The sequence below is a fragment of the Oryza glaberrima genome, chromosome 6 (assembly GCF_000147395.1).
Source record: "Oryza glaberrima chromosome 6, OglaRS2, whole genome shotgun sequence".
NCBI lineage: Eukaryota > Viridiplantae > Streptophyta > Magnoliopsida > Poales > Poaceae > Oryza > Oryza glaberrima.
The window spans coordinates 5,679,420-5,704,656 of record NC_068331.1 but is presented as its reverse complement, the minus strand read 5'-3'; the positions used below and the strand labels follow the sequence as shown (position 1 = coordinate 5,704,656).

The 25,237-nt window shown below is 46.0% G+C and overlaps 3 protein-coding genes and 1 pseudogene across 3 annotated transcripts; 1 reads left to right on the top strand and 3 right to left on the bottom strand.

Moving 5' to 3' along the window:
* The first annotated feature begins 3,217 nt into the window (after positions 1 to 3,217).
* Positions 3,218 to 6,073, top strand: LOC127777516 (probable fucosyltransferase 8). The gene is made up of 2 exons (XM_052304122.1): positions 3,218 to 3,512; positions 4,293 to 6,073. Exons 1-2 carry the CDS (start codon positions 3,335 to 3,337, stop codon positions 5,810 to 5,812), a joined length of 1,698 nt encoding a protein of 565 aa, XP_052160082.1. The 5' UTR covers positions 3,218 to 3,334; the 3' UTR covers positions 5,813 to 6,073.
* A 109-nt stretch (positions 6,074 to 6,182) lies between these two features.
* LOC127777782 (galactoside 2-alpha-L-fucosyltransferase-like) lies at positions 6,183 to 9,597 on the bottom strand. Its single transcript, XM_052304399.1, has 2 exons — positions 9,299 to 9,597; positions 6,183 to 7,717 (listed from the first exon to the last, which is right to left on the bottom strand). The coding sequence occupies exons 1-2, from the start codon at positions 9,552 to 9,554 to the stop codon at positions 6,276 to 6,278; spliced, it is 1,698 nt and encodes a 565-aa protein (XP_052160359.1). The 5' UTR covers positions 9,555 to 9,597; the 3' UTR covers positions 6,183 to 6,275.
* A 6,951-nt stretch (positions 9,598 to 16,548) lies between these two features.
* On the bottom strand, positions 16,549 to 17,563 carry LOC127776318 (scarecrow-like protein 3; annotated as a pseudogene).
* Positions 17,564 to 21,256: 3,693 nt separating this feature from the next.
* LOC127776053 (sterol carrier protein 2-like) lies at positions 21,257 to 22,593 on the bottom strand. The gene is made up of 4 exons (XM_052302370.1): positions 22,321 to 22,593; positions 22,174 to 22,234; positions 21,987 to 22,086; positions 21,257 to 21,589 (listed from the first exon to the last, which is right to left on the bottom strand). Exons 1-4 carry the CDS (start codon positions 22,444 to 22,446, stop codon positions 21,508 to 21,510), a joined length of 369 nt encoding a protein of 122 aa, XP_052158330.1. The 5' UTR covers positions 22,447 to 22,593; the 3' UTR covers positions 21,257 to 21,507.
* Between the last annotated feature and the right edge of the window lie 2,644 nt (positions 22,594 to 25,237).

Sequence of the window (25,237 nt, the reverse complement as noted above, 5' to 3'; positions counted from 1 at the left end):
GCCCGACCCATGCCGGGCCGTGCCGTGCTTGGGCCGAGCCAAAAAGCCGTGCCATGGGCCAGGCCTTCGGGTCTCAGGCCTTATGGCCATCTATAGCGATAAATCAGTGTTAATGTACAAAATGGTGGTAGAACTACACTACAAGAGGGGGTGCTCTAGAACCTGGTTAAAAATTTTTTTTCGCTATAGTTAATCCATTTTCACCCTAGGTACAACTTCCCAGTGCAAACTTAGATACCTACGTTAGTCTAAACTCGCTTCAAGCAGAGTAAAGTAAGTGGCAACGGTTCTATTTCATTTTAACTCTACCTCGACATATAAACCAACACACGCCTCTGAAGTAGCACAACAGAACTAGTATACAAGGTGTCGTTATGTGTTGGCACAATTCGATCGCCGCCAACAAAACTATTGCGAGTTTGCAACATGTACTTGGATAAAACCATTGCAAGATGGACTTGTATATTAGGGTAATTTTATCATCCTTAAAAAGGGTACCTGGAGGTACCACTATTACAGAAATCATCTTTCGTGGCGGCCATTTTAGGTTTTCCCTGGCGAAAATTACAGCCGCCATAAAGCAAAGGCGAGAGAAAATATCGATCTTCGCTAGCGATTATTGGCCGTCAGCGATAATCGATTTTCGCTAGCGGTTGTGTTATACCGGCTGCCAGCGATAATCGATTTTAGCTGACAGAACCCTATGCAGCTGTCCTCTAGCTGCCAGCAAAAATAACATGCATTCCCAATTCACATCCCCAAATCTCAAATCCATAACAATTCAAATCCACATCAGATCTAACCTTAAGAGAACACTACATCAATTTCTCACTTCATTTTCAACAAACAAACATCAATACATGCATATATGAAACATCAATACAAACAAACATCAAAATGGACAACAAAATTGTCGTCGCCCGCCTGCCATCACCGCCGCGGCGGCCGACGCCCCCTCCCTCCGACTAGATCTGGGAGAGGGAGAGGGAGGGGAGGGGAGGAGGAGGAGGAGGAGGAGGCCCTCTGGTAGTGGCCCCTCCGCCCCCTCCCGCCACTGCACATCCGCCGCCCGTGGCCCGGCCTGTCGTCATGGTCACCGTGGTCGTCGTCACCGTTACCAGTCGCCATGGTCGCCATGGTCATCGTGGCCCGGCCCATCGTCGTCGTCGTCGTCGTCATCGCCGTGGTCGCCGTCGCTAGTGGGGGCGCAGGGAAGGAGGAGGGGAGAGTAGGGGTGGGCATTCGGTCTAACCGAAAAATTCAGTTTGGTTCCTCGGTCTTTTTGAAAATTCGGTCTTTGTAATCTTAAGACCGATCGGTCTCCAACAAATCTCAAGACCGAGCAAATCGGTCTTCGGTTAGTTCGGTTCGGTCTTGGTCATAGACCGAACTAACCGTAAAAACAGCAAAAGCAAAGCAAATCAATAAAACTAACTGTAAAAACAGCAAAAGCAAAGTAAATCAACAATTAGACCGCAGATTGTGATAGCAAATTGAGCACGAATCAGACAAGAAGCAAATCGGCCGGCTGGATGCGGCACCCGGCGATGGAGCCATGGAGGCGGAGGGGGCGCCGACTGGAGGCGGCGCCCGGCGGTGGAGGCGGAGGCGCGCCAGCTCGAGGCGGCGCCCGACGGTGGAGGCGGAGGCAGCGCCCGGCGTTGGAGGCGGCGCCTGGCGGTGGAGGCGGAAACGCGTCGGCTGGAGGCTGCACCTGGCGGTGGAGGCGGAGGCGGCGCCTGGCGAGCGAAGGAGGATGCGGATGGAGACCGCTCCGTCCAGGATGGGGATGAGGATGACGCACTCACGATGTGCGTGGCTGTGTCTGGCTCTAGGGTTTCTTATTAGTGGGCTTATTGGGCCAACTAGTCTATTGGGCCTAATTCGGTTATTTCGGTCAATTCGGTTAATTGAGGCCCATGACCGAATAAACCGAAAAAATTTCGGTCTTTCAACAGTGAAGACTGGTTTTTTCGATCTCGGTCTCGGTCTTTTCGGTTCGGTTCTTTGGTTCAGTCTTATTTTGCCCATCCCTAGGGGAGAGAGGTGGGGGAGGAGAGGAGGAGGCCCTCCGGTCGTGGCCCCTCCGCCCCCTCCCGCCGCCGCACATCCGCCGCCCTTGGCCTGGCTCGTCGTTGTGGTCACCGTGGTCGTCGTCACCAGTCACCGTGGTCGTCGTCGTCCGGCCCGTCGTCGTCGTGGTCATGGTCGCCGACTCGCCGTCGCCAGTGGGGGCGCAATGAAGGGAGAGAGGTGGGTGGGTGGGTGGTCTCGCAGTGGGAGTGGGTGGGTAGTGGCAGTACTGGGATGAAATCGGTTTTAAATGCGGTTTGTGAAGGAATCTCGCGCGCGTTGTTTTAAATGCCGCCAAAATTTTTTAGCGAGACAGTGTTTTTCGCTGGCGGACATTTAAGAGGTATGCTTCGAAAAATATAATATTTTTATAGCAGACCTCTTAATGTGGCCGCCAGCGAAAATCAGATTTCGCTGGCGGCCCATGACCTCCCACCCCCTCCCGATTTTTTGCGCTGGCGGTTTTTTCTCATAGTAGCCATGAAAAATATTTTTCAAACGCCATAAAAAATCATTTTTCATGTAGTGTACCACACTTGCTAATGGAAAATTTGGTAAGTACCTTGAGGTAAAAAAAATTTAGGTATCTCGAGATTTTTTTTTAACGATCATAAAATTTCTCCGCATATTAACAGCGCCAGTATCTAGGCTTGCAAATGGGCCTACCAGGGCCGTGATTTCTTGATAAGTTCCATACGATGCCCAAATAATTATTTACTTGCTCGTATTTTTAGTCAAACCCCTAAACATGGGATTGTCGTACACCTTTGTTTCTGTTTTAACAAAACCACACACTTTTTCGTTCGTGGGTTTTGAAACTTTGACGATATGATCTCCCCATTTTAAGATAACACTACATCTTATCTTATCACATGGTGGCCGGCCGGCTCTGTTACCCAGGTCAGCTCCCAGTTTGCAAGCTATTGCAGGTCATCATACTGCATAGTGCATCATACCGTACTAAAATTATCAAATGATCCGAACGAGCTAAAGATATATTATCATAGTATCACTGTATCAGGCAGGACATTTGTTGTGATCAAACCCCAAGTCCCCAACCTGACACGCAAAGCTGCACCTCTTCTACCTATGTACGAAGCTACAGTGCACTCAACCGAACGCAAGTCCACCTCTCCAACGTGCAGTGGCTCGCATGTCAAGCTAAGGACGCGAGAAAAAAATGTGATAAAAAGCTGACGAAGTTTGAGACACTGAACGTGCGGTGCAAAGAAGAGGTGATCGGAGCAAGCCGGCGGCGGCGATGGCGACGAGGGGGAAGAAGCTGGGCGGCGTCGCCGGCGGCGGCGGCGCGGCGGTGCGCGTCGTCGGCGTCGTCTGCGTCATGGCGGTGCCGTTGTTTGCGCTGTTGGTGCTCGGCGGATGGGCCAGCGCGTCCACGGTTTGGCAGAGCGCGGCGAGGCTGACTGCTGTTACTGCAGGTAAAATGTTTGTGATTTGCAGTATGAGATTACATTTAGGGATGCAAGCGGGACGGGCAAGCGGGTTTTTTTAGTCCGCTTATCTCACCTCTAATTCATGTTTTCTTTCAAATTTTGTACTAACATATAGGAAATGAACTAACAAGCGGGTTTTTATGACTACCCACTTGCATCCCTAATTACATTTGGAGGCGGTTAGATTAAAAAAAATGCAGGTGTTTTGGTGTGATTTGCAGTTTGTGATCACTGGAAAACTAAAATGAATTGTGCACGTACTTTGTTGTGGTTTAATTTTCAACTGGTAAATACGCTTGGAAGAAACTAAGATATGATGTACTTGTCCATCTTTTAGCGATTTGAGATTACTCAGTTCAATCCCTGCATGGAACAAACAGATTTCACGCCAAACAGTTTAAGATCCCACAGTGATCAGAGAAGTTGAGAACTCTCCCCTCATTTCGGGTTTATTTATTCGGATTTGGTATTTCACATGCGACTGATTTTTGGTTTTAAACCCCTTCTAGATCCACCTGGGCCATGATTTTGTGGGCCAAAGCTCTTTCATGGATTCAGAAATCCTACATCTGGGCCATAATTTCGAATATCATCTCTGGTGGATTCAGAAATTCTTAAATTTCTACGAATTTGAAATCCTAAATTGCGTGATGTAAACTTCAAATTGCGCGCGCGGAGCTAAAATTAAGAATCTCAATTCACCTGGTATGTTTTTGCTAAAAAAAATTTACAGTTTGTTTTGTCACGTCTCAAAATCAAATTCAGGATTCACGAACGCCTCCAAACCCAGCGCCACCGGCGACGCGGCCACCGGCGCCGACGAGCTCTTCGGCGGCTTGCTGGCGGCCGGCGGCGGCTTCGACCGCGGCGCGTGCCTGAGCCGGCACGAGTCCCCGCGCTACTACAAGCGCTCGCCATTCTCGCCGTCCCCCTACCTCCTCCAGAAGCTCCGCGACTACGAGGCGCGGCACCGGAGGTGCGGCCCGGGCACGCCGGGCTACGCCAAGTCCGTCGAGCAGCTCCGGTCCGGCCACAGCTCGGAGGTCATGGAGTGCAACTACCTCGTCGGACTCCCCTACAATGGCCTCGGCAACCGCATGCTCTCGCTGGTCGCCTCCTTCCTCTACGCGCTGCTCACCGACCGCGTCTTCCTCGTCCACTTCCCCGACGACTTCGCCGACCACTTCTGCGAGCCGTTCCCCGGCGGCGAAGGCGAGACGGCGACGACGTGGGTGCTCCCGCCGGACTTCCCCGTCGCCGACCTGTGGCGGCTCGGGGTGCACTCGAACCAGTCGTACGGGAACCTCCTCGCCGCCAAGAAGATCACCGGCGACCCGGCGAGGGAGACGCCGGTGTCCGTGCCGCCGTACGTGTACCTCCACCTGGCGCACGACCTCCGCGGCGACGACGAGCGGTTCTACTGCAACGACGACCAGCTCGTGCTCGCCAAGGTGAACTGGCTGCTGCTGCAGAGCGACCTCTACTTCGTCCCGTCGCTGTACGCCATCCCGGAGTTCCAGGACGAGCTCCGGTGGATGTTCCCGGAGAAGGAGAGCGTCACCCATCTCCTTGCCCGCTACCTTCTCCACCCTTCCAACTCCGTGTGGGGGATGGTCATGAGATACCACCACGCGTACCTCGCTCCGGCGGCGGAGATGATCGGCGTGCAGATCAGGATGTTCTCCTGGGCGTCCATCCCCGTCGACGACATGTACAAGCAGGTCATGGCGTGTTCGTCGCAGGAGCGCATCCTGCCGGACACCGACGGTGGCGACGCGCCGGCGCCGGCCAGGACGAACACGTCCGGCGGCGGCGCGACGACGGCCATCCTGGTCGCGTCGCTGCAGGTGGAGTACTACGAGAGGCTGAAGGGCAAGTACTACGAGCACGCGGCGACGGCGAGCGGCGGCGGGCGGCGGTGGGTGGGCGTGTTCCAGCCGAGCCACGAGGAGAAGCAGGAGATGGGGAAGCGGGCGCACAACCAGAAGGCGCTCGCCGAGATCTACCTGCTCAGCTTCGCCGACGTGCTGCTCACCAGCGGCATGTCGACGTTCGGGTACATGAGCAGCGCGCTCGCCGGGCTGCGGCCGGCGATGCTGCTCACGGCGTTCAACCACAAGGTCCCCCGGACGCCGTGCGTGCGCGCCGTATCCATGGAGCCCTGCTTCCACAAGCCGCCGCCCGCCGCCGCGACATGTCAGGGCAAGCTCGCCGTCAGCGAGAACGTGACACGGCACATCAAGCGCTGTGAGGATCTAGCCGGAGGCATTAAGCTTTTTGATTAACCATGAATGAATTAATTACTACTCCAAGATAACTGTGAATTACACGACCATTTTTCTCCATCTATAAATGAACTTATTGCATCCGTCTCATAAAAACAAACGTACAAAAATCCTACTATTATGAGAGTTGTTCAGATTTGTAGTCATAGCTCGGAAGAGTCGTATTCTGTAATAGGTTTGTTTTTTATGAGATGGATGGAGTAAAGAAATTTTATGATCCTAATTTTTTTTAATATTTGAAAGTATCAAATTTTACACTAGAACAATACAATCACTTCTCAATAATGGTAAAATTATCCAAGGAAGTATGTAGGATCAAGCATTCATAAATCATATATTCTATGAACAGTTATTGGCTAATTTGCAAAAAAGGAGTATATTTTTCTATTCCATAGGTTGCAAAAACAACTAAAAACATGGTATAAATTGTGAACAAAAACAGTATTAATACTACTATTTTGGTTTAGCTAATAGGATCAGCCAGTTTGCGTCCCCATGGCACGTCCTCGCATGATCGGACATGAGGCACCAGGTTGCCGGTGTCGATGATCTTGTCGATCTCTTTCTTGGTGCACTCGAAGTACGGCGGCCCGTGGTCGCAGGGCTCCATGGACATGGCCCTGACGCACGGCGGGTTCGGCACCGTGTGGTTCTCCGGCTTGATCATGATGTACGGCGTGAGGCCGCCGAGGCCGGCGCCGACGTAGCCGAACGTCGACCAGCCGCTGGTGACGATCTTGTCCGTCAAGCTCAGCAGGTACATCTCGGCGAGGGCCTTCATGTCGTGGGTGCTCCGGAAGAAGTGCTGGTGCAGCTCGTGGCTCGGCTGGTGCACGCTCACCACCTCGCCGGTGGCCGACGGCGACCGCCAGTACATGTCCCGGATGCTGTCGTGGTACCACGAGTTGAGCCCCGTCGTCAGGACGGCCTTGGACCGCGCGATCGGCGGCGGCGCGACGCCGCCGCCGTGGCCGCTCACGACGACTCCAGGGAGGAGGCGCTCCTGCGACGTGCACGCCAGGATCTGGTCCAGGATGTGCTGGAACGGCTCGTCGCCGTCGAACACCCTGATCTGGACGCCCAGCCGCTCGTCGGCGTTCTTGAGGTAGGAGTGGTAGAACCTGGTGACCATGCCCCAGACGTCGTTGGTCGGGTGGAGGAGATACCGGGAGAGGAGGTAGAAGACGGCGTCCTTGTTGGGGAACATCATGTCGAGCTCCTCCTTGTACGCCGGGTTGAGGAAGATCCCCGGCGCGATGTAGCTGTCCGTCCTCAGGATCACCCACTGCACGCGGTGGAGGAACTGGCGGTGGTCGTCGCAGTACAGCAGCCTGTTCGCCGGCGTCGCCGCGTGGTCGAGGTGCGCGTACACGAACCGCAGGCCGGCGACGGAGCCGCTCCGGTTCACCGCCACGTTCCCGTAGCTCTCCGGCGCGTCCTCGCCGAGGTCCCGGAAGTGCTCGAGCGGGAAGTCGCCGGGCAGCATCCACGACGTGGCCTGGAACGGCTCGCAGAAGAGGTCGGCCATGGTCTTGCCCGGGTCGAGGAGGAGGACGCGGCCGGTGAGCATGGCGTAGAGGAAGGCGGAGGTGATGGCGAGGATGCGGTTGCCGAGGCCGCGGTATGATATCAGCACGAGGTAGCCGCAGCCGTCGACCGTGGCGACGAAGTCGTCGCCGGCGTTCTGGCCGGACCTGAGCCGCTCGGACGCCCGCCGGTACGGCTCCGTGCCCGGGCCGCACCGCCGTTGCAGCGCCTCCTGCTGCCGGAGCCGGCGGAGGAGGTGCGGCGACGGCGGCCGCGTCATGTTCTTGCGGTAGTAGACGGATTGGTACCGGCTGACGCACGATTGCTCGTCGAATCCTGGGAGGAGCAGGCCACCGAGAAGCACGTCTTTCTTGGGTTCTGCAAGCGAAATGGAGCAACATTTTAAGCCCAAAGAGTGTAAACATGGGAAATATGCAGTGTGGCAAAACTGGCTTTACTTATACAAGAAGGTAAAATAAAACGAGGTTTGAAGGGAGAGATGTCTCTCCAAATATTTTAAAATTATGAGTGTAGTGTGGATTGAACACGGAATTTTAGAGTTAAAACTTTCTTTTTTAGGAAGGTGGATAAACCGTTCCCTCATATCATCGACTAAAAATAAAAAGTGGCTTTATTTTTTAGGAAGTGTGGCACAAAAGCTTAGCCAGCTTTGGCATGTTTAGTCCATCAACCAAATAGTAGTCCGGTCCTTGATCACTGAACAAAATGAGTAGTTCAACACCTACATTGGCTCAAGCTCTCGTACCATGTATGTAGGGAATCTCGTTCAAATTTTGTCAACTAGATTTCAAATATCACCTAAACCGTTCGGTGATGTCTATTTTGACATGTTTTGAAAATTTTCATCTCACTGGGCTTGCATTTCAACCCAAAAACAATACTATAAACCAATACAATTGACCTATTCAAACTTCGCCCGGCTTGATATATTTTATGATTAGAAATCCAAAAAATTGAAAACAACTAAGAAAACCCCAAAAGACCTCATAAAATCCGTGCTTGTAATTTTTGCCTTGGGTTCTTTTAGCCCAGTATGAAGGTTGGACAGGCCTACAATACATGTTTCACCGATCAAAGCAAGCAGTCGCAAAGCTTTATTATCATGCCATGAGACAAGACGTAATATTTTTAAAAAAATAGTGGTGTAGAGTAATAGGATCGTTAAAGTTAGTCTATAGTAAAACTTTAGTGAACATAGAAAGTCTAGTATGGAATGGACTTGACCACACAACTAATTATGAAGTCTAGTGTTGGACTTGGATATGGGTTTTGCAAATCCCCAAACATAAAGAGGATAAGGTCTAGGCTGGTAAGCAAGCGGAATTATCCCATTGGCACCACCTGAATTATCGATGTATATCCCACTAAAAGAATTAACAAGATAAAAATTTGAATATAGATAATTTTAATTCCACTCTGCGTTCTAATATGTTACACAATTCTTAAGATACCCACTATTATTCACTAGCCCACTATAATCAGATGCTAAAATACTATCCATCAATAATCGAGTAAAGTTCCAAAAAAAATTGAATATTTTTTTTTAAAAAATAGAAATAAATAAATTTCCTAATATGTAGCGGTTGGAAATGGAAATTTTCCAACAGCGTTCATGGTAAAATGAGAAAATTATTAACATATAATTAATATGGTTTTAATTAATATAAATTTAAAAAGTAGATACTTTTAATATTTTAAGGCAATATCTATATAGAATGTTTCCGTATGAAACATATGAACAAAAAAATCAAGTTAGAATCTGCATCTTAGTTAGAAAAGAACTGATTCCAAAGACTAGTCCCTCTGCAGCTCTGCTTGAGCTGTAATTTTGCAAACACAGCAGCACGAAGAACATGAAAAACCCAAGGTTCCTCTCCAATGTTGGAAGAACAACCGGGTTCCTTTGTAACAAGTAAGCAAGAAACTGCAGTCACTTACCCCCTCGTGCGGCTAGGCTGGCAACGGTCGACTTGATCCACACCGCCGGCGCGCCGGGCCGGCCGCCGCCGAGGAGGATGAGGAGCGGCGGCATCGTCATGATGAACGCCACCAGCGTGGCGTTCACCACCTTGGGCCATCGCCGGACGAAGGCGTCGGCGGCGGCGGCGTCCTTCGTCGCCTTCTTCCCCGCGAACGGCGCCGCCTCGTCGATCCCCAGCCAGCTGCTCGCCGGTGTGCTGCTCTCCCTCTCCATCTTGGACACTATACACACACTTACACCAGCCCGTGTGAGCAAGCAAGCTGCTTGTAGAGTTCTACTTTGTGTCTAGTGGCTACTACCTATATATGGACCTACGGTGCTCGTAGTCGCTGGCTTGCTGCTAATAGCCTAATACTACTCCCTTCATCGCAAAATATAATAACGTTGTAGTATTATAGATCTGGATAACTACTATTAAATTAAATAAAATTAGACATGGGTCTGTCCAGATTCATAGTATTAAATTGTATCTTATCCAATACTATATATTACTATATTTTTGAAACAAAGGGAGCATATATGGACTAATGGTTATATATTTTTATTTCCTCTTTGGTATTGGCAAATGAGGGGTGGAAATTAACAGACATCTTATAGTCCATTGACATGCATGGGTTTCCTCATCAAGATCCATACTTGAAAGTGCTGCCATGCTTAACCTTTTGATGCAGGACACAGATCACAAAAAACCACCTGCTTGCTATACCTAGACAACTTGAGGTAAACGCAAGTACAGTAAACCAAATTGGACTTTAAGTACACCAAGTTGCACATTTGCTTAATGCTTACTTTGTTAATTATCGCCTGGCAGGAGTAACTAGGCTGGTCCTTAGTAGATTTTCTTTTGCAGAGGAATAAAACACAAGTTGAGTGTGCATTATAACCAGTTTTTTAGAACAGATCGACACCGACAACCGATGTAGTACGAGTAGATTATTACAAGTTCGATGCGATCAGAGAGACTACTTAATCCATCTTAAAAAAAGAGAGTTTACTAGTAGTGTCAAAATGTCGGCTATTAGGAGTTTACTAGTATACTGCTCCAGTTAGAAAAACGAAACCCTTCAATGCAGTATTGGGCAGCATGTGTAGAAATTAAAACGCAAATGGCACATGCAACGATCGTGTTGCATGTTCAAAACTCTGAATTTCAGACTGCGAGGAAGGCGCCTGAATCTAAAGAATTGGAACTCTCAGAAGAATCTCAAAGAAGCAGCTTCTGCATGATTTCTGCAAAGAGAGCGTGGTATCCAATGGTTGCTGCTTCCCTGGTTGAAACGTATCCAAGAAATTGTATATCTACAGACTATATCAAAGCACGCAACTGTGCAATCTGAAAAAGGCCATTCCAAAATGAATGTTAACCATACATGGCTAGGATTTCTGCAATTCAGTTGTTGCAATCCATGGGTGATGGTTGCCACCGGAGTCCAGAGGACACCATGGTTTCCCAAAATTTACCTTAATATATTAATTATATTAGGAAAGTTAGTATAAGCATGTTGAGACCGTTCCCCTTTCCTTTTGGGAGTACTACTGCTTTAATGATCGGGATTGGGAGGATCACCTTGCTCATGTTCACACAAATAGTTTCAGTGGAGATGTTCCATTTTAGTAATGCTGAATTCCCAATTTTCTTCATATTACTTCATACTAACAAAACATAACTATTTTCACCCGATTCATTTAGATAACTGTTGATAACTTAACATCCATGTTACAGCCTGAAAACAAATCATGGGTGGAATATTCTTTTATAGGCGTAACATCCCTTTTGAGGTTCAAATGGTTGTAACATACCTTTTCATGTAGAACTTCTAGCTGTAAAAGACTATATTTGGCTTATTTGGCTTTTCCCCAAAGCTGGGTAATAAAAAACGTACCTACCCTCTCTAAAAGAAGGTTGTAGTACAACATTTTATAAGTGGTTTCACAGGGTACTGAACGTCTGAACCCAATAACGGGCCAACCAGCAATGATAGTTCATATAGTTTGGACGGGTCGTGAACAAATTTAATTTTCTGAGAACAAAAAATCTTTTATATCAACATGTCTGCCCTATGTGCCTAGAAATTACCACATTGATTGGGGAAAAGAGAAAGATCTATGCTGTTACTAATGGTGTATCTATATTACTCCCGTTGTCCCAGTTTATTAGAGCATCACCAACGGAAACAAAAAATCCATCTCCAAGACTCTCCTTTTTAATTGGCCCCTAATCAGATTTTTAAGGTGTAAATAGGTTCATCTCACAAGAGAACTAAAAACTGACTCCAACTAATAAATGTGTGTCCACCCAAACTACCATCCGAGCCTTTCTCCTGTTTTCTTTTGGCATGTGTCCCTTGATCGTGCTTCCCCCTCTCGTTCTGATGAGGCATGTCCTCACTTCCCGTCGGAATGGCGACTCCCTCCCATCGCTCCTGATCACTTCCACCCCCTCCCCTTGCTGCCTCTCACTTCCCATTCAATTATCTCGTCTCTCCTCCCCTCTCCTCTCCCCTCCCCTCATTTGATGGGTCGTAATAATCAAATCCAATTTCTTTTTTACGAGTCTTGATCAGATGATGGTGAAGATTTTTTTTTCCGACAACACAACTAGTACACGATCAATACACGAATGATCATGACCGAAGCGTGGCGTGTCTGTGTTTGGAAACCAATTACTTGATTGGAACATGTTAACTGGCCATAGAAAAGCGTATGTACACTATTTGTTTTAGGCGCAGGTTTGTAATAGTTAAATGTGTTTTTTTCTCTCTATTGCAAATATTGATACATGTATGATTCATTATTTGTTATTGTGCATGTTTAGAATTACACAACCCTTTTTTACACATAGTGCATGATGTGGAAGCATATGATGATTATTTTGTAAAAGAAATGTAGCCGGTACACTTGGATTATCATGTTTGTAAAATAATAAAGCAATATTCCAAATGTTGAGTTATGCATTGGAGTAGTAGCAGATGTGATAGATTGGATAAAGTACTACTATAGAGAATCTAAAATGGTTGGTCAAGCTATTGGCAAAGTTTTCAGTGAGGGGGTATTCCTAGACACCAACCGAGAATGACATAGCGAGATTACTTAGAGTTGGGGAAGAAAAAAAAATCCATGAATATTACTCTATAGATTGTATGCATTATGCACTAGAACTAGAAGAGTTTGTCCACTGCATGGGAAAGTATGTAGCATGGGCATGTGCGAGGGCCTACTGTAATTCTAGAAGCCATTGCCTCACATGACCTATGGATTTGGCATGCTTTCTTTGGTTTACCCGGATCTCATATTATTGTTCTTCAATGGACAATGTTGTTTGAAAAGCTACGTGAATACGAGGTTCCTAAAGTCAACTGTACTAAGCTTTTAGTTGTGCAAGGACCAAGGAGATACTCTCAAATAGGTGACCGTTGAAGTTCATTATTATAGTTATGCATGTTGATGATATAATTAACTTTAGAAGATTTGCCTTCAGCAAGCTTTGCAAAAACACCGCAACCATTGAAAAAAAATTAATATCATTATGAGATCAGGGTAAACCAAAAAAGCATGCCAAAACCATAGATCATGTACGGCACCAACTTTTAAAATAATAGTAGGCTCCCACACATGCGCACCGTACATACCTTGCCATGCAGCAAAGCAATTATCCTACTTTAGTGCATACAATATATAGAGCTCAACATTACTAGAAATATTTCGCCTTTCCCAATTGCAAGTAATCTAGCTATGTTATTCTCATTTAGTGTCCTCAAATACTCTCGGAAAACTTCACTTATAGCTTTGACTAGCCAATAATCTAGCTATGCTAGCTATTCTCGTTTTTGTGTCCTCAAATACTCCTCTTTGAAAACTTCTCCTATAGCTTTAACTAGCCATTTTAGACTTCATGTAGTAGTACTTCCTCCAATATGAACATATTCATCTATCGCATCTGACGCTACTCCATAACTCAACATTTGGAATACTGTTGTAATCTTTTACAAACATGATAATTCAAGTGTACCGGATGCATTTCTTTTTTGCACAATAATTATCATATTCTTCCACAACATGCATTATGCGTAAAAGAAAGAGGTCATCTCATTCTAAATATGTGTATGTTTTAACAATAATAAATCATGTGTTTATCAATATTTGCAACAGAGAAAAAACACACACATTTAACTATTACAAACATGCTCTTAAAATAAACAGGGCTATACATAGGTTCTTCTGATAAGTAGTCAATGTATAGTCTCCAATGGTCAGTATTCCGATCAAGTACTTGGTGTCCAAACACAGACCCAACACACTTATGTTCATGATTATTCATGTAATGATCGTGTACTAGTTGTGCCATTGAAAAAAAAAAAATCTTTGGCGTCATTCGATGAATACTTCATCCAGGAGAATTTGGATGAGATTACTACAATGGCTCATCTCTATCTCTCCTTGTTCTTTTGGTGACCGATTACACGAGGGGTGAGATGTGACGAGGGAAGAGAAGGGGAGATGCAGTAAGGAAGGGGAGGAGGGGAGAGGCGGCAAGGTGAGGGTATGGAAGTGATCAGGAGTGAAATGAGGGAGTCGCCATCATAAGGGGAGGACGTGCGCGATTTGGACAAGAGGGGGAGGCTTAATTGCGATCAAGGGACATGCGCCCGAAGAAAACAGGAGGAAGGCTTGGTTGGTAGTTTGGGATGGCCCACCTTTTATTATTGGAAGTCAATCTTTAGTTATCTCTTGGAGAGAAGAATAAATTCATACTTAATAATCTGATTTGGGATAAAAAAGAATCTTGGGAATGGATTTTTTTTTTTTTTTGCTTTTGTTGGTAATGCTCTTAGGTGCATAAATTTTCTATCATTGTCCCACTATATTAGGCACAGTTCAATTTATTGCCATTTTCTCCTGAGTGTCCTTCTGCATGCATGCAAGATGATTGGACATGTGCATGTTGCAGTAAGAGCAAGTGTATTAGAGCAGGTACAATAGCAGGCTATAAGCCAGCTGCAAATATATTTTAAGGAGATAAATGAGGAGAGAGAAGAGCAGCGGGCTACAGATTTGTAGCCAGCTGTAGCACGGACTTTAAGACGTATTGTGTGTATGACAGGTGGGACCAGGTATTAATAATATAGTATGTAACTATTGTATAAATGAGCTATTAGATTGGCTATAGATGAATTGGAACTAGTAGTTGGCTATACTATTAAACTTGTTCTTAGCAGACTAAAAGCTAGCTATAATCGGTTACTTGCACATACTCCCTCCATACTTATAAAGGAAGTCATTTAGGACAGCGACACGGTCTCTAAAACACAACTTTAACTTCTTATTTCTATAAAAATATTTATTAAAAAGTGATATATGTATACTTTTATGAAAGTATTTTTCAAGACAAATCTATACATATAGTTTTTACATTTTCAAACTCAACAACTTGAGAGTTATTCATGATTTATATTCCCAAGATTTGACTTAAACATTGTCCTAAACGACTTCCTTTATGAGTACGGAGGGAGTATGGAGAAGAGACAGAATGAGTCTTGATCACATACAAGAGTTGAGAAATACATTAATACATTAAATAAATAAATGAGAGAGAGGATAAAAATAGAGACAAGCTTATATAAGCTATTTTACATGTTATCTCTAATACTATTTTTATACTAGGTATGAGCTTATAGCTAGTATTCCCTCCGTTTTACAATGTAAGTCATTCTAGCATTATATATTAACATTATATAATGCTAGAATGATTTATATTGTGAAACGGAGGAAGTAGTAGTTAGCTCTATAATTAAATTTGCTCTAAGTACTCTATCAAGGCAGCATGCATGCAGGCATACAAAGATCCTCCATTTAATTAATTAGGGGTATATATGAAGAAGTCAATGAGATTAACTTCTTAATGCGCATCTTCTTGCTCTCAGTGAAAAATCTTATGCACCTACTCCCTCCGTCCCATAATATAAGAGATTTTGGTCTGTCCAGATTCATTGTACTAAGAATATGTATCATATCCACCCAAAATTCTTTATATTATGGGACGGAGGGAGTAATAAGCTGGGACGGACGGAGTATAACAGTGTAGATTGATCGATTTAATTTTCCTTCTTTTTCAAGGATATATGTATGTCTTGTTTGTAAATATATGTTCTCATTACTGTTTTTTAATGACATTTGCTTCCATATATATCCCATTATGTGCAGTAACGATAATGATATATTCTGCACGAAGGTTAGACAAATAAATCCTCAAAAAAGAAGCAGTAATGGGCATGTAAAATGACATAAAATAAATGCTTATCGTTGCTTACCTCATTTCAGCGATTAGACCGCAGTTCTTCAGGAATTTCACGATCTATGGCCTTCAAATCAAGCTCGGATCAACAAACCCATTAACCCACACTCTCGAAGTGGACAGGTTTTTATCCCAATTCCCAAGCATGCATTCACCATTCGACACACTTCTGTAACTGCAGCAGCAACACCAATGTTTTACCACCAAAATACCAACACCAATCAGGCTTAATTAAACTACCACATGATCTCGTGGAGGCAACAATGGCCGCAGGCAGGAGAGCGGGGCAAGCAGGGCAGATACATCACCTACACGCGAGCGGCTCAACGATTCGAATCCTCGATTAGTGAATGCATATGCTGGGGAATTGGGAGAGAGACCCACGCGGAGGCGATCGACGGGGAGGCAACCGGCGTGGCTGCCGGAGGAGGAACCCGCTTTCCCTCGCCTCCCGTTTCTCCGCCGCACCCAATCTCATCCGGGAGATCGGAGACGGGCCAGGCGGGCGGCGGAGGGAGGCGAGGACGAGGTGGGAGTGGCCCGAAACTGGGGCCCTGGTGTGGGGCAGCGCCGCCATGGCGACCTCAACCGCGGCGATCCCCGGCCGCCTCCGCCGCTGGTCGGCGAGGCAATCGCAATATGGAAGGGGTTTAAATGAAAAACTTTTTTTTTCACATGGTTGAGATCCTAATCAGGAACGATCGTAATCGTACGGAAAAAGTACACATAAGGTCCCTCAACTTGTCAGCGAGGTACACAAATATCCTCAAACCATAAAACCTGATATGCAGGGGCCCTTAACTATACAAAACTAATCACGCAAGGTCCCAGAGTAGTATTGACGCTGAATTTGGCCTACGTGGCGGCTGAGTCGGCGTGGGACCTACGTGGACAACATCTGTCAGCTTGTCCAGATCAGCCTACTCTCTCTTTCCCTTCTTCTCTCCCTTCATCCTCTCTCTCTGCTCTGGGCAGTACGGATGGAGAGGAGAGCAAGGCGGCGGCGGGAGGAGTAAGGCGGTGACGCGGCGGGGAGGAGAGCAAGGTAGCAATGACGCGGGAGCAGGGGAGAGGCGTCGATGGCGGCAAGGGGAGCAAGGCGGCGAAGCGGCGGCCGCGCCATGCGGAGACGGAGAAGAGGGCGCGATCTTGCCAGCAGAGGAAGAAGTTGCCCTTCTCCTCCTGGACCTTGAAGCCGTCGCAGCCGAGACCCTGCGCCACCCGCCTGGCCTGAAGCAGCGCGTAGTAGCTGAGCGGGACGCGGCCAAAGCCGGCGCCCTCCAGCCGCTCGTGCCGCTCCCGCCGCTCGCCGCCGTCACACGCCACGATGTTCTTGATCTCCTCCCCGAGTAGCCACCGCTCCACGCGCGTGCGCTCCACCGACCCGCTCGCCCCGCCCACCTCCAGGCAGTCGAACAACGCCGCGTAGTAGTTGAGAGCCTCCACGAACCGCTCCGTCAGCCCCGCCGCGTTGTGGCTCACCTCCTGCTCCGTCACCACCATCACCTTCGGCGACAGCCCCTATAGCGCGCCCAAGAACGCGTCCGCGCGTGACTTCGACGGGGACAGCCCGGACTCCGGGCTTCGCCTCTCCTTGTCGCCGCCCGCGCCGGCCGTGGCGTCGTCGTCAGACGCCAGGAGGCAGTGCAGCTGGAGGCTGAAGCAGATGGCGAGGGCCTCGCCGGTCTTCACGCGGAGGGACTCCACATCGAGGGCATCGAGGCGGGACACCACCGGGTTGAACTGGAATTGCACGTCGAGGCGCTCTGCTTTTTTCGTGAGCGCCATGGCCGTCTGGGTGAGGAAACAGCTCGGGAAACAAAAATACAATCCCGGGGACAGATTTCCTCAGGCAACGGGACAAAAGCAAATCGCCACCATTTATTTCTGCGTACAAGCTCGCAGCTATGCATCGAGAGAGGAGAGGCATAGCAGCAGCGGCGGCATGCATATGCACATCCACCACAAGTGAACAAAAGAGAAGGAAGAAAATGCTCACCTCAAGGAGGAGCAGCGTCCCTCCGTCCCACACGAGATAAATTAGCAGCAGCTGCAGCAGGAGGAGCTCGCGGCCGCGCAGGAGGAGCTCCCCGCCAGCCTCCTCCCCACCCGCCGGTGGCCTGCTGAGACAAGATCGAGAGAGAGAGAGGAGGAAGGTGATGACGTGGCAGGCTGACATGTGGGGCCCACGTGGGGTCCCACGCTGACTCAGCTGCCACGTAGACCAAAACCGGAGTCAAAACCACCGAAGGAACTCGGGTGACCGGATTTGTATAGTTAAAGAACCTCGCATATCAGGTTTTGTAGTTCGAGGATGTTTTTAATCCCGATGACAAGTTGAGGGACCTTTGGTGTACTTTTTCCTAATCGTACAAAGTCATAGAAGATCGCGAATTGGGCCCACCACGGCGACGAATACAGCCTGCTTGACAAATGTCAACAAAATCGGTCCAAAAATGAAATCAGCCTAGCAATTATCCATCAACAAATTCGGCCGACCAATGCCTCAAATGAAATCAGCCCAGTTAGTTCATATCAACCAATTCAGCCTAGCAAGGAATTTGGCCCATGTACTGCCCTCAACAAATTTAGCCCAAGGAATAAATTTACCCATCAAGAAATTCAGCCCACCAAGGCCTCAAAACGAAAGCAGCCTAGTTAATTCATGTCAACGAATTCAGACAAAATGAATTTGGACCACCTACTGCCCATCAACAAATTCAGCCTACGAATAAATTTGGCCCACTTAACATCCATCAATAATTAGGCCCACCGTTAAATTTGACCCAGATAGTTCATCAATGATTTGGGTCCATCAATTAATTCCCCTCAACAAATTCAGCCCGAAACAAAATTTGGCCCACAAATTGTTGCCAAAATTTTCAGGCCGAGAGTAAATTTGCTCCCATTTAATTTCAGTCAACGAATTCAGCCCGCCAATGAATTTGCACCACTTAATTCCGGCGAACGAATTCAGCCCACCATGAGATTTGGACCATCTTTTACCCCTAAATGAATGTGGCCCATAATTAAATTACGCCCAGTTAATTTCCTTGAACGAATTCGGTCCTCGAATGAATTCAGGCCATCGCGCGTCCCACTCGCCTAGAATTATCCTTGTGGGAATGGCTGGAGAGCATCCCATATCTTTTCTCACTCTAATAGATCATCCAAATTACATCCTCCATATCACATTCTCCTATATTTTATTAATATCTTCCAACTAACTTATATTTGTGTAATTTCTTTTATAAGGGTTATATTTTGAATGACTAAATATATGTTTGAAATGAATATATTTGCAATCATAGCAAAATAAGTAAAGTGTACAACAAAAGAGCAAAAATTATAGCAAAATAAATATTCCTTTTTTTTCTCATTCTTCCCCTTTCTTCCTCTTCCTTTTTCTTTCCTCCTTGCTACCTCCTCAGCTCCTCTCTCTACCCCACCATCCACTCTCTTCTCCTTCTCTTCTCCAATAGGAAGTGGGAGCAAGGGCGCCAGCAGTAGCTCACGGGCGGACAGGGCGCCAGCAGTAGCTCACCTGTTGCCGCATCTCAGCGCCGGCGACGGCGGCACCAGGCGAGCGCGTAGGGGCGACGGCAGCACCTCGTGGGTGGAGGGCCGCCGGCGACGGGCGGAGCGGCTGCCGCATCCCGGAGCCTGGCGGCGGCACCGGGCGAGCGTGGAGCGGCAACGACAGCAGCTTGCGGATGGAGGGGCGACGACAACAACTCGCGAGTGAAGGGGCGCTGGCTACGGCCAGAGCGGCTGCCGCACCTCGGCGCGGCTGACGGCGGGAGCTTCCAGATCTGGTACATCCCTCTCTCTCCAGCCTCTCCACCGCCTTTGGGGACTCTCTTTCGCCGGCGGCAAGTGACGATGACGACTCTCCAGCCTCTCCACCGCCTTTGGGGACTCACTTTCGCCGGCGGCAAGTGACGATGACGATGGGCGGAGGTCGTTCCGGAACTCCGGATGGGGGCGGGAGTTCAACCCAAACGTGATCATTGCGATTTGGCGTAAGGAGAGAGGAACGCCAAATTTGGTATTCCTCTCTCCGGTTCAGCGGATGCGCTATCTTTGGATGATGCAATGGCCTATCTACTGGAGGTTCACTTTCATACGCTATTTTTCACATAGAGGACCGGATAGCGCTTCTGCTGGGGACGCTCTTATAGGCTTTGAGGAACCTGAAAGGTGGTGTAAATTTAATGTCTCCCAAAGTCCAAACCACATTTCGAAAGGAGAAATTCCAAATTCCTTGGAACTAGTTTGGTTCTCTCGTTTTATCCAAACACGGTTATGTCAAAAGGGATTAGTAGGGGCTACCAAACTAAAACCATGTTTTGGAGAGAAAAACTGAGAATTGAGAAACGAGTCAGTGCCCGCTTGATTCAACTCTACGAGCGAACAAATATAGTCCGCAACTCCGCATTTGAGATATAAAACCACATGAAAAAAAGCAGCCAATTGACCATGACTCACCGAACCAATCAAAGCTATCACAACCACAAGACAAGCAAATGCACCGCGATGAGCCAATGATAATACTGTACATTTGCAGCTGAAGGAAACTTCAGCATGATGAACTTGCAGCAGGGCTACACTCGCATGTTGTATGGAAGTGGTGAGTGTATAGTGTATACCATGACATGGAAAAGCATAGCTTCTACAATGTCAGTTTCAATACCACCAGATGAATGGCAGACATGCTGAATCAATTGGCTAATGGTGCTATGTTAGTATCTTACAATGATCAGGTGGAGCAGTGGAGGATTTGAAACTGGAATCCAAAAACAAGCTCTTATCTTACACCCTGTCGAAAAACATGCGCAGATGGCAATTCAACCTCCAATGCCTTTGCCTCCTAGGTAACCATTCATAATTTATGAACAGTAAATTTATTGTCCACAAAAACAGTTCACAGACAAAGTAGTCCAGTAGTTAGCTCATACTGTATGAAGCAAAATAGCCTTTTCGGATCTTCATACAAGACATCTCAAGAAAAGATTGTCATATTTGTGGGCCTTCTTCATTATTAGCAATTATGAGAAAATGAGTGATAGCTGATTACACAGTTGGCAGTTGCTAACATCATGGTCATGGATCTCTCTATCACAACTGTCAATGCTAGCCCTATCAACCATGGAGGCATGGACTTACCAGGGTAGTACACTATGTACTGAATATGCGGATGGTTAAACTGTTATTGTGGTAACAGGAAAATGAAACAGCTGCACACTAATATGGCTACAAATCCTGCTCTAACCCAGCATAACCCCATCAAACTCAAGAACCAGTATAACCCTGTAAAACAGAACGAACTATATTATACAATACATTGCTAGGCCCTTTAAAACTACTTCCTCCGTTTCACAATGTAAGTCATTCTAGCATTTCTCACATTCATATTGTTGTTAATGAATCTAGATAGATATATATGTCTAGATTCATTAACATCAATATGAATGTGAAAAATGCTAGAATGACTTACATTGTGAAACGGAGGGAGTAGTATTCTAGTAGATCTTCACAGCACAATGCAGTGCAGGGTAAAACGGCACTGCCAAGCAATTGCTAGTTTCATTATAGAAATCTGATATCATCACTATAGTGGGTATATTCGTCAAGAAACATCAACAGACATTTGGATCATATTATGATATATAAAAGAAAGTCACAACAAACAAGGATTGAACTTGATATCAGTGATAACATTAACCATAGCGATATCCGATTTCCAGCCATAACATCAGGCACTCGTGTGTTGTTCCTGTTTCCAGTTTTCTCCCCCCATTCTATCAAACACAGTATTGCAACTAGCAACCCTTATTATTACCAACCTCGCCCAAACAATATACCTCTAACCTTCTACAGTTTGGAAGGCTTGGGGAAGATATCCGGGGTGAACTTCTGCGCCGCGCTTATGCTCCCCTTGATCTTTATCGCGCCTCTGCACACAATTTTCATAATTCATCAGCCACCTACAAAAGCTAAATTCGAAAACAAATCTCTACTATTATAAAAATTAAAGATGTTTTTGCCGGTATTTTGGTACGTCATCCGTGTATGAGTCGGTTTGTAAATTCATTTGCTTTTGGAAATACGTATCCGTATTTGAGTCCGTTTTTAAGTTTGTTTGCAATCTAACTTGAGATGATCGGATTCCTAATTACAGCTCCTGATTTTCTAAAAAATATATATATCAAGCGAATCCTTACAGTGAAATTTCATCTTAATTATACCGTATAACAATAGTAAGATTAAAATAATTTTCACCCGTTGCAACGCACGGGCATTTTTTTTCTAGTACAAAGAAAAACATAAAACTTCTTCGTTCTTCTCCTCACCGAATGAACGCGATCTGTGGGTTCATCTTCCCCATGGCGATCGAGAGGAAATCAGAATCCGTGAAGGAGAAGGTCGCATCTGGCTTCCCCTCGTACGGCCCTGCACACCAACCAACCAGAACCAGGCATTTCAGTACAGTTTAATCCGATCATCAAAAGAAGCAGAAAGATACACGCGCGCACACACCTTTGGTGACCTCGCCCTTCTTGAGGTCGACGACGAAGATCTCCTCGTCGACTCCGATTTTCTGCGAAAGGCGCGCCACTAAACAGGATCAAGACGGGGGGCGCTTCAATTCCACCCAATTAAAAGGGGATAGAAGGAGATATTGACCTTGGGGGCGATGTTGAACTGGTAGACGAGGCCGACCTTCTTGGCGATGTCCTTGCCGGCGTCGGTGGCCATGTGGAGGCGCATCTGCTCGAGGAGCTGCGCCGACTTGAGGCTGCTGCCGTCCATCTCCTCTGCCGGGCGGCGGCGGCGAGGAGCAGATTCCGGGGAGGAGAGGAGATGCGCAGGAGGGGAGGAGGTGGGGCTTTGCTCTGCTGTTCCTCTCCTCGTTGTGGGGAAGTGGCAGCTGCGGGAAGGGGGAGAAGAAGAAGAGGAGGAGGCAATTAAAGCGGGGGGGTGCGACGACGCCAACCGCCCCCGGTCCCCGGAGGAGTTGCAGACACGCCACGCCGACGCCCACGCCGATGGTTAGCTGCTGGCCCTATCCGGTGGTTAGCTGCTGGCAGATCATCGAAAATCGGTGATAATAATTTTAAATATATTTTTTTACCTGACTTCCTCCATCCCAAAATAAGTTAACTGACACATCCTAAGATTATAAGGCTCCCTTTATTCAAAGTAAATTCATAGAAATTTTAGGGCGCCCTTTGATTCAAAGGATTGAAGCTTTCTAAATCCTATGAAATTCCTATGGAATGGCACATTACATGTGGATTTTGGAGGAAATTTAGCAAGAGCTCCAACCTCTTGGAAAATTTCCTTTGAGTCTATCTCTCTTATCCGATTCCTGTGTTTTTCCTGCGCTCCAATCAAACGACCATTCCTGTGTTTTTCCTGTATATTGCAATCCTCTGTTTTACACTTCAATTCCTGTCAGAATCCTGTGTTTTTCCTATTCCTCCGTTTTTTCTACCCTGTGATTCAAAGGGGCCCTTAGAGGATTTTATTCATATAGGAATTTTTCCTATATAGCCCTTTGAATCAAAGGAATGGATTTTATGGAATCCTATGAAAATCCTATGGATTGCCTAATGCCATACAAGTTTTTGAGGAATTCTAACATGAGGTAAAACCTCTTAGAAACTTTCCTTTGAGTCTTTATCTGTCCTTTAATTCTACGGTCCAATCAAACGGCCATTCCTCTGTGTTTTTCTGTGTTTTGCAATCCTCTGTTTTACACTTGCATTCTTATCAAAATCCTGCGTTTTCCTATTCCTATGTTTTCTCATTCCTGCGATTCAAAGGAGCCCTAAACGTGGACAAGCTAATACAATACTATAATTTTTCATGAGAAATCTGATATAGTACATCCATCCTGTTTTAAGTGCAATTGTGAGTTTCCGTGTTTAATGTTTGATTGTCCGTCTTATTTCAAAAATTGTAAAAAATTTAAAAAAAGCGGTCACACATAAAGTATTATTCATGTTATATCATCTAATAACAATAAAAAAATACTCATTATATTTTTTTTCTAAATAAGATGGAAAGTTAAACATTGGACATAAACTGTGCAAAACTGTGGTGTGTCTGAAACGGAGGTATTACTCTCTACATCCCAAAATAAGTTAATATACTAGATGTGACACATCCTAATACTATGAATTTGAATAGGGTTCAAGGATGTGTCATATCTCATGCTAGATTAACTTATTTTGTGATGGAGGGAGAGTGCTGTGTTTGTTTGGTAAACACCGCCAGGGATTTGTTCAACTACATAATCTTGCTTATAACCATTATCAAGGAAAGATAAAGGGCATGTTCGGATTGTATCCAAAATAAACCTTATCAAATTTTGGCAATACCAAAATTTTGACAATATTACCAAGTTTTTGCAGGATTTCTTATTCATTTACCAGAGTTTGGTAAGAAACTAAATGGATGCACATATTTGATAACTTTACCAAAAATAATGACATGGTTTAAAATGGCATCAATCTGAACAAGCCCAAAATAAGACCCAGAAGAACACTCTCCTTCACTAGCATGTATGCTACCGTGTTCACCGTTCGACAGACCAACAAAACTTCGTCTCTTAGAAACTGTTTCAAAAGTATGTGTAGTTTTATAAAATTTACTCTTTTTAACCTGGAGCTACTAAAACTTTAAATTGGAAAATTGTAGTATCTCCCACATCTTTTGAAAGATTATAAAAATCATTGTTTTCATATATTTATATTCCTCCTGCCGATAACAACTGGTGTCCTAATCAAGCGTCCATATATATTTTATTCTTCCGGCTGATAACAACTGGTCGCCTTATCAAGCGGTCAATTTCAATTATGGTTACTAACAGAGTGACAACAGAGCAAGCACTTTGTAGTTTGTACACGACATGAACGATAGTGACATGGTTGTTTAGAAGATTCGTTACTTGAGTTCTCATGGAAGAGGGCGGAGTTTCCCAAACCGCCCATAACCATTCAGTTACTCGCTTACCACATGATACGGTAAAAGAAAACCACGATAACCTTTTTAAATTCAAATAAATTTTAAAAATAATTTAAAATGATAAAATTATACTGTTTTATACGAGTTGGCACGATTACCATGGTTACTACACGGTAACCATGCTTACCGCTGGGGCAGATTCCGGCGGTTTGGGAAACCCTAAAAGAGGGAGAGGAAGGAGGAAAATGATATTGTACGACATGTTCATTATCCATACCATTGTATGGTTGTCTAAACCATCAATTATTGCAGTTTTTGAATTATAAAGCCCATATTCATTAGTTATAACTATTTGCCCTGTTACAGCTACTTTTCATGTTCAAAATTTTAACCCAAATATAGCTATTTCTGGAGTAATGTAGTACTCCCCTCACCAACGACCCCTTGTTTAATTTTTTACTCAATCTTATACCTTATTTGGATTGGCGGATTTTCAATGGATTTGTGGAGGATTCAAATCATTAGGATTTTATTCATATGGCGTCCTTTGGATTGATGATACAAAACTTTAAAAATCCTATGGATTTTGGTTTTCCTATGTCGCATTTCCAAGGAAAGTAAACATGAACTC

What these genes read in the sequence shown, in the direction of transcription:
- LOC127777516 (XM_052304122.1), top strand. Translation starts at nt 3,335, where the DNA reads ATGGCGACGAGGGGGAAGAAGCTGGGCGGCGTCGCCGGCGGCGGCGGC. An exon ending in GCTGACTGCTGTTACTGCAG is followed by an intron (nt 3,513 to 4,292) that starts GTAAAATGTTTG and finishes AATCAAATTCAG; the next exon opens with GATTCACGAACGCCTCCAAA.
- LOC127777782 (XM_052304399.1), bottom strand. Translation starts at nt 9,554, where the DNA reads ATGGAGAGGGAGAGCAGCACACCGGCGAGCAGCTGGCTGGGGATCGAC. An exon ending in CAGCCTAGCCGCACGAGGGG is followed by an intron (nt 7,718 to 9,298) that starts GTAAGTGACTGC and finishes TTTCGCTTGCAG; the next exon opens with AACCCAAGAAAGACGTGCTT.
- LOC127776053 (XM_052302370.1), bottom strand. Translation starts at nt 22,446, where the DNA reads ATGGACGGCAGCAGCCTCAAGTCGGCGCAGCTCCTCGAGCAGATGCGC. An exon ending in GAAGGGCGAGGTCACCAAAG is followed by an intron (nt 22,087 to 22,173) that starts GTGTGTGCGCGC and finishes GTTGGTGTGCAG; the next exon opens with GGCCGTACGAGGGGAAGCCA. An exon ending in CCACAGATCGCGTTCATTCG is followed by an intron (nt 21,590 to 21,986) that starts GTGAGGAGAAGA and finishes AATTGTGTGCAG; the next exon opens with AGGCGCGATAAAGATCAAGG.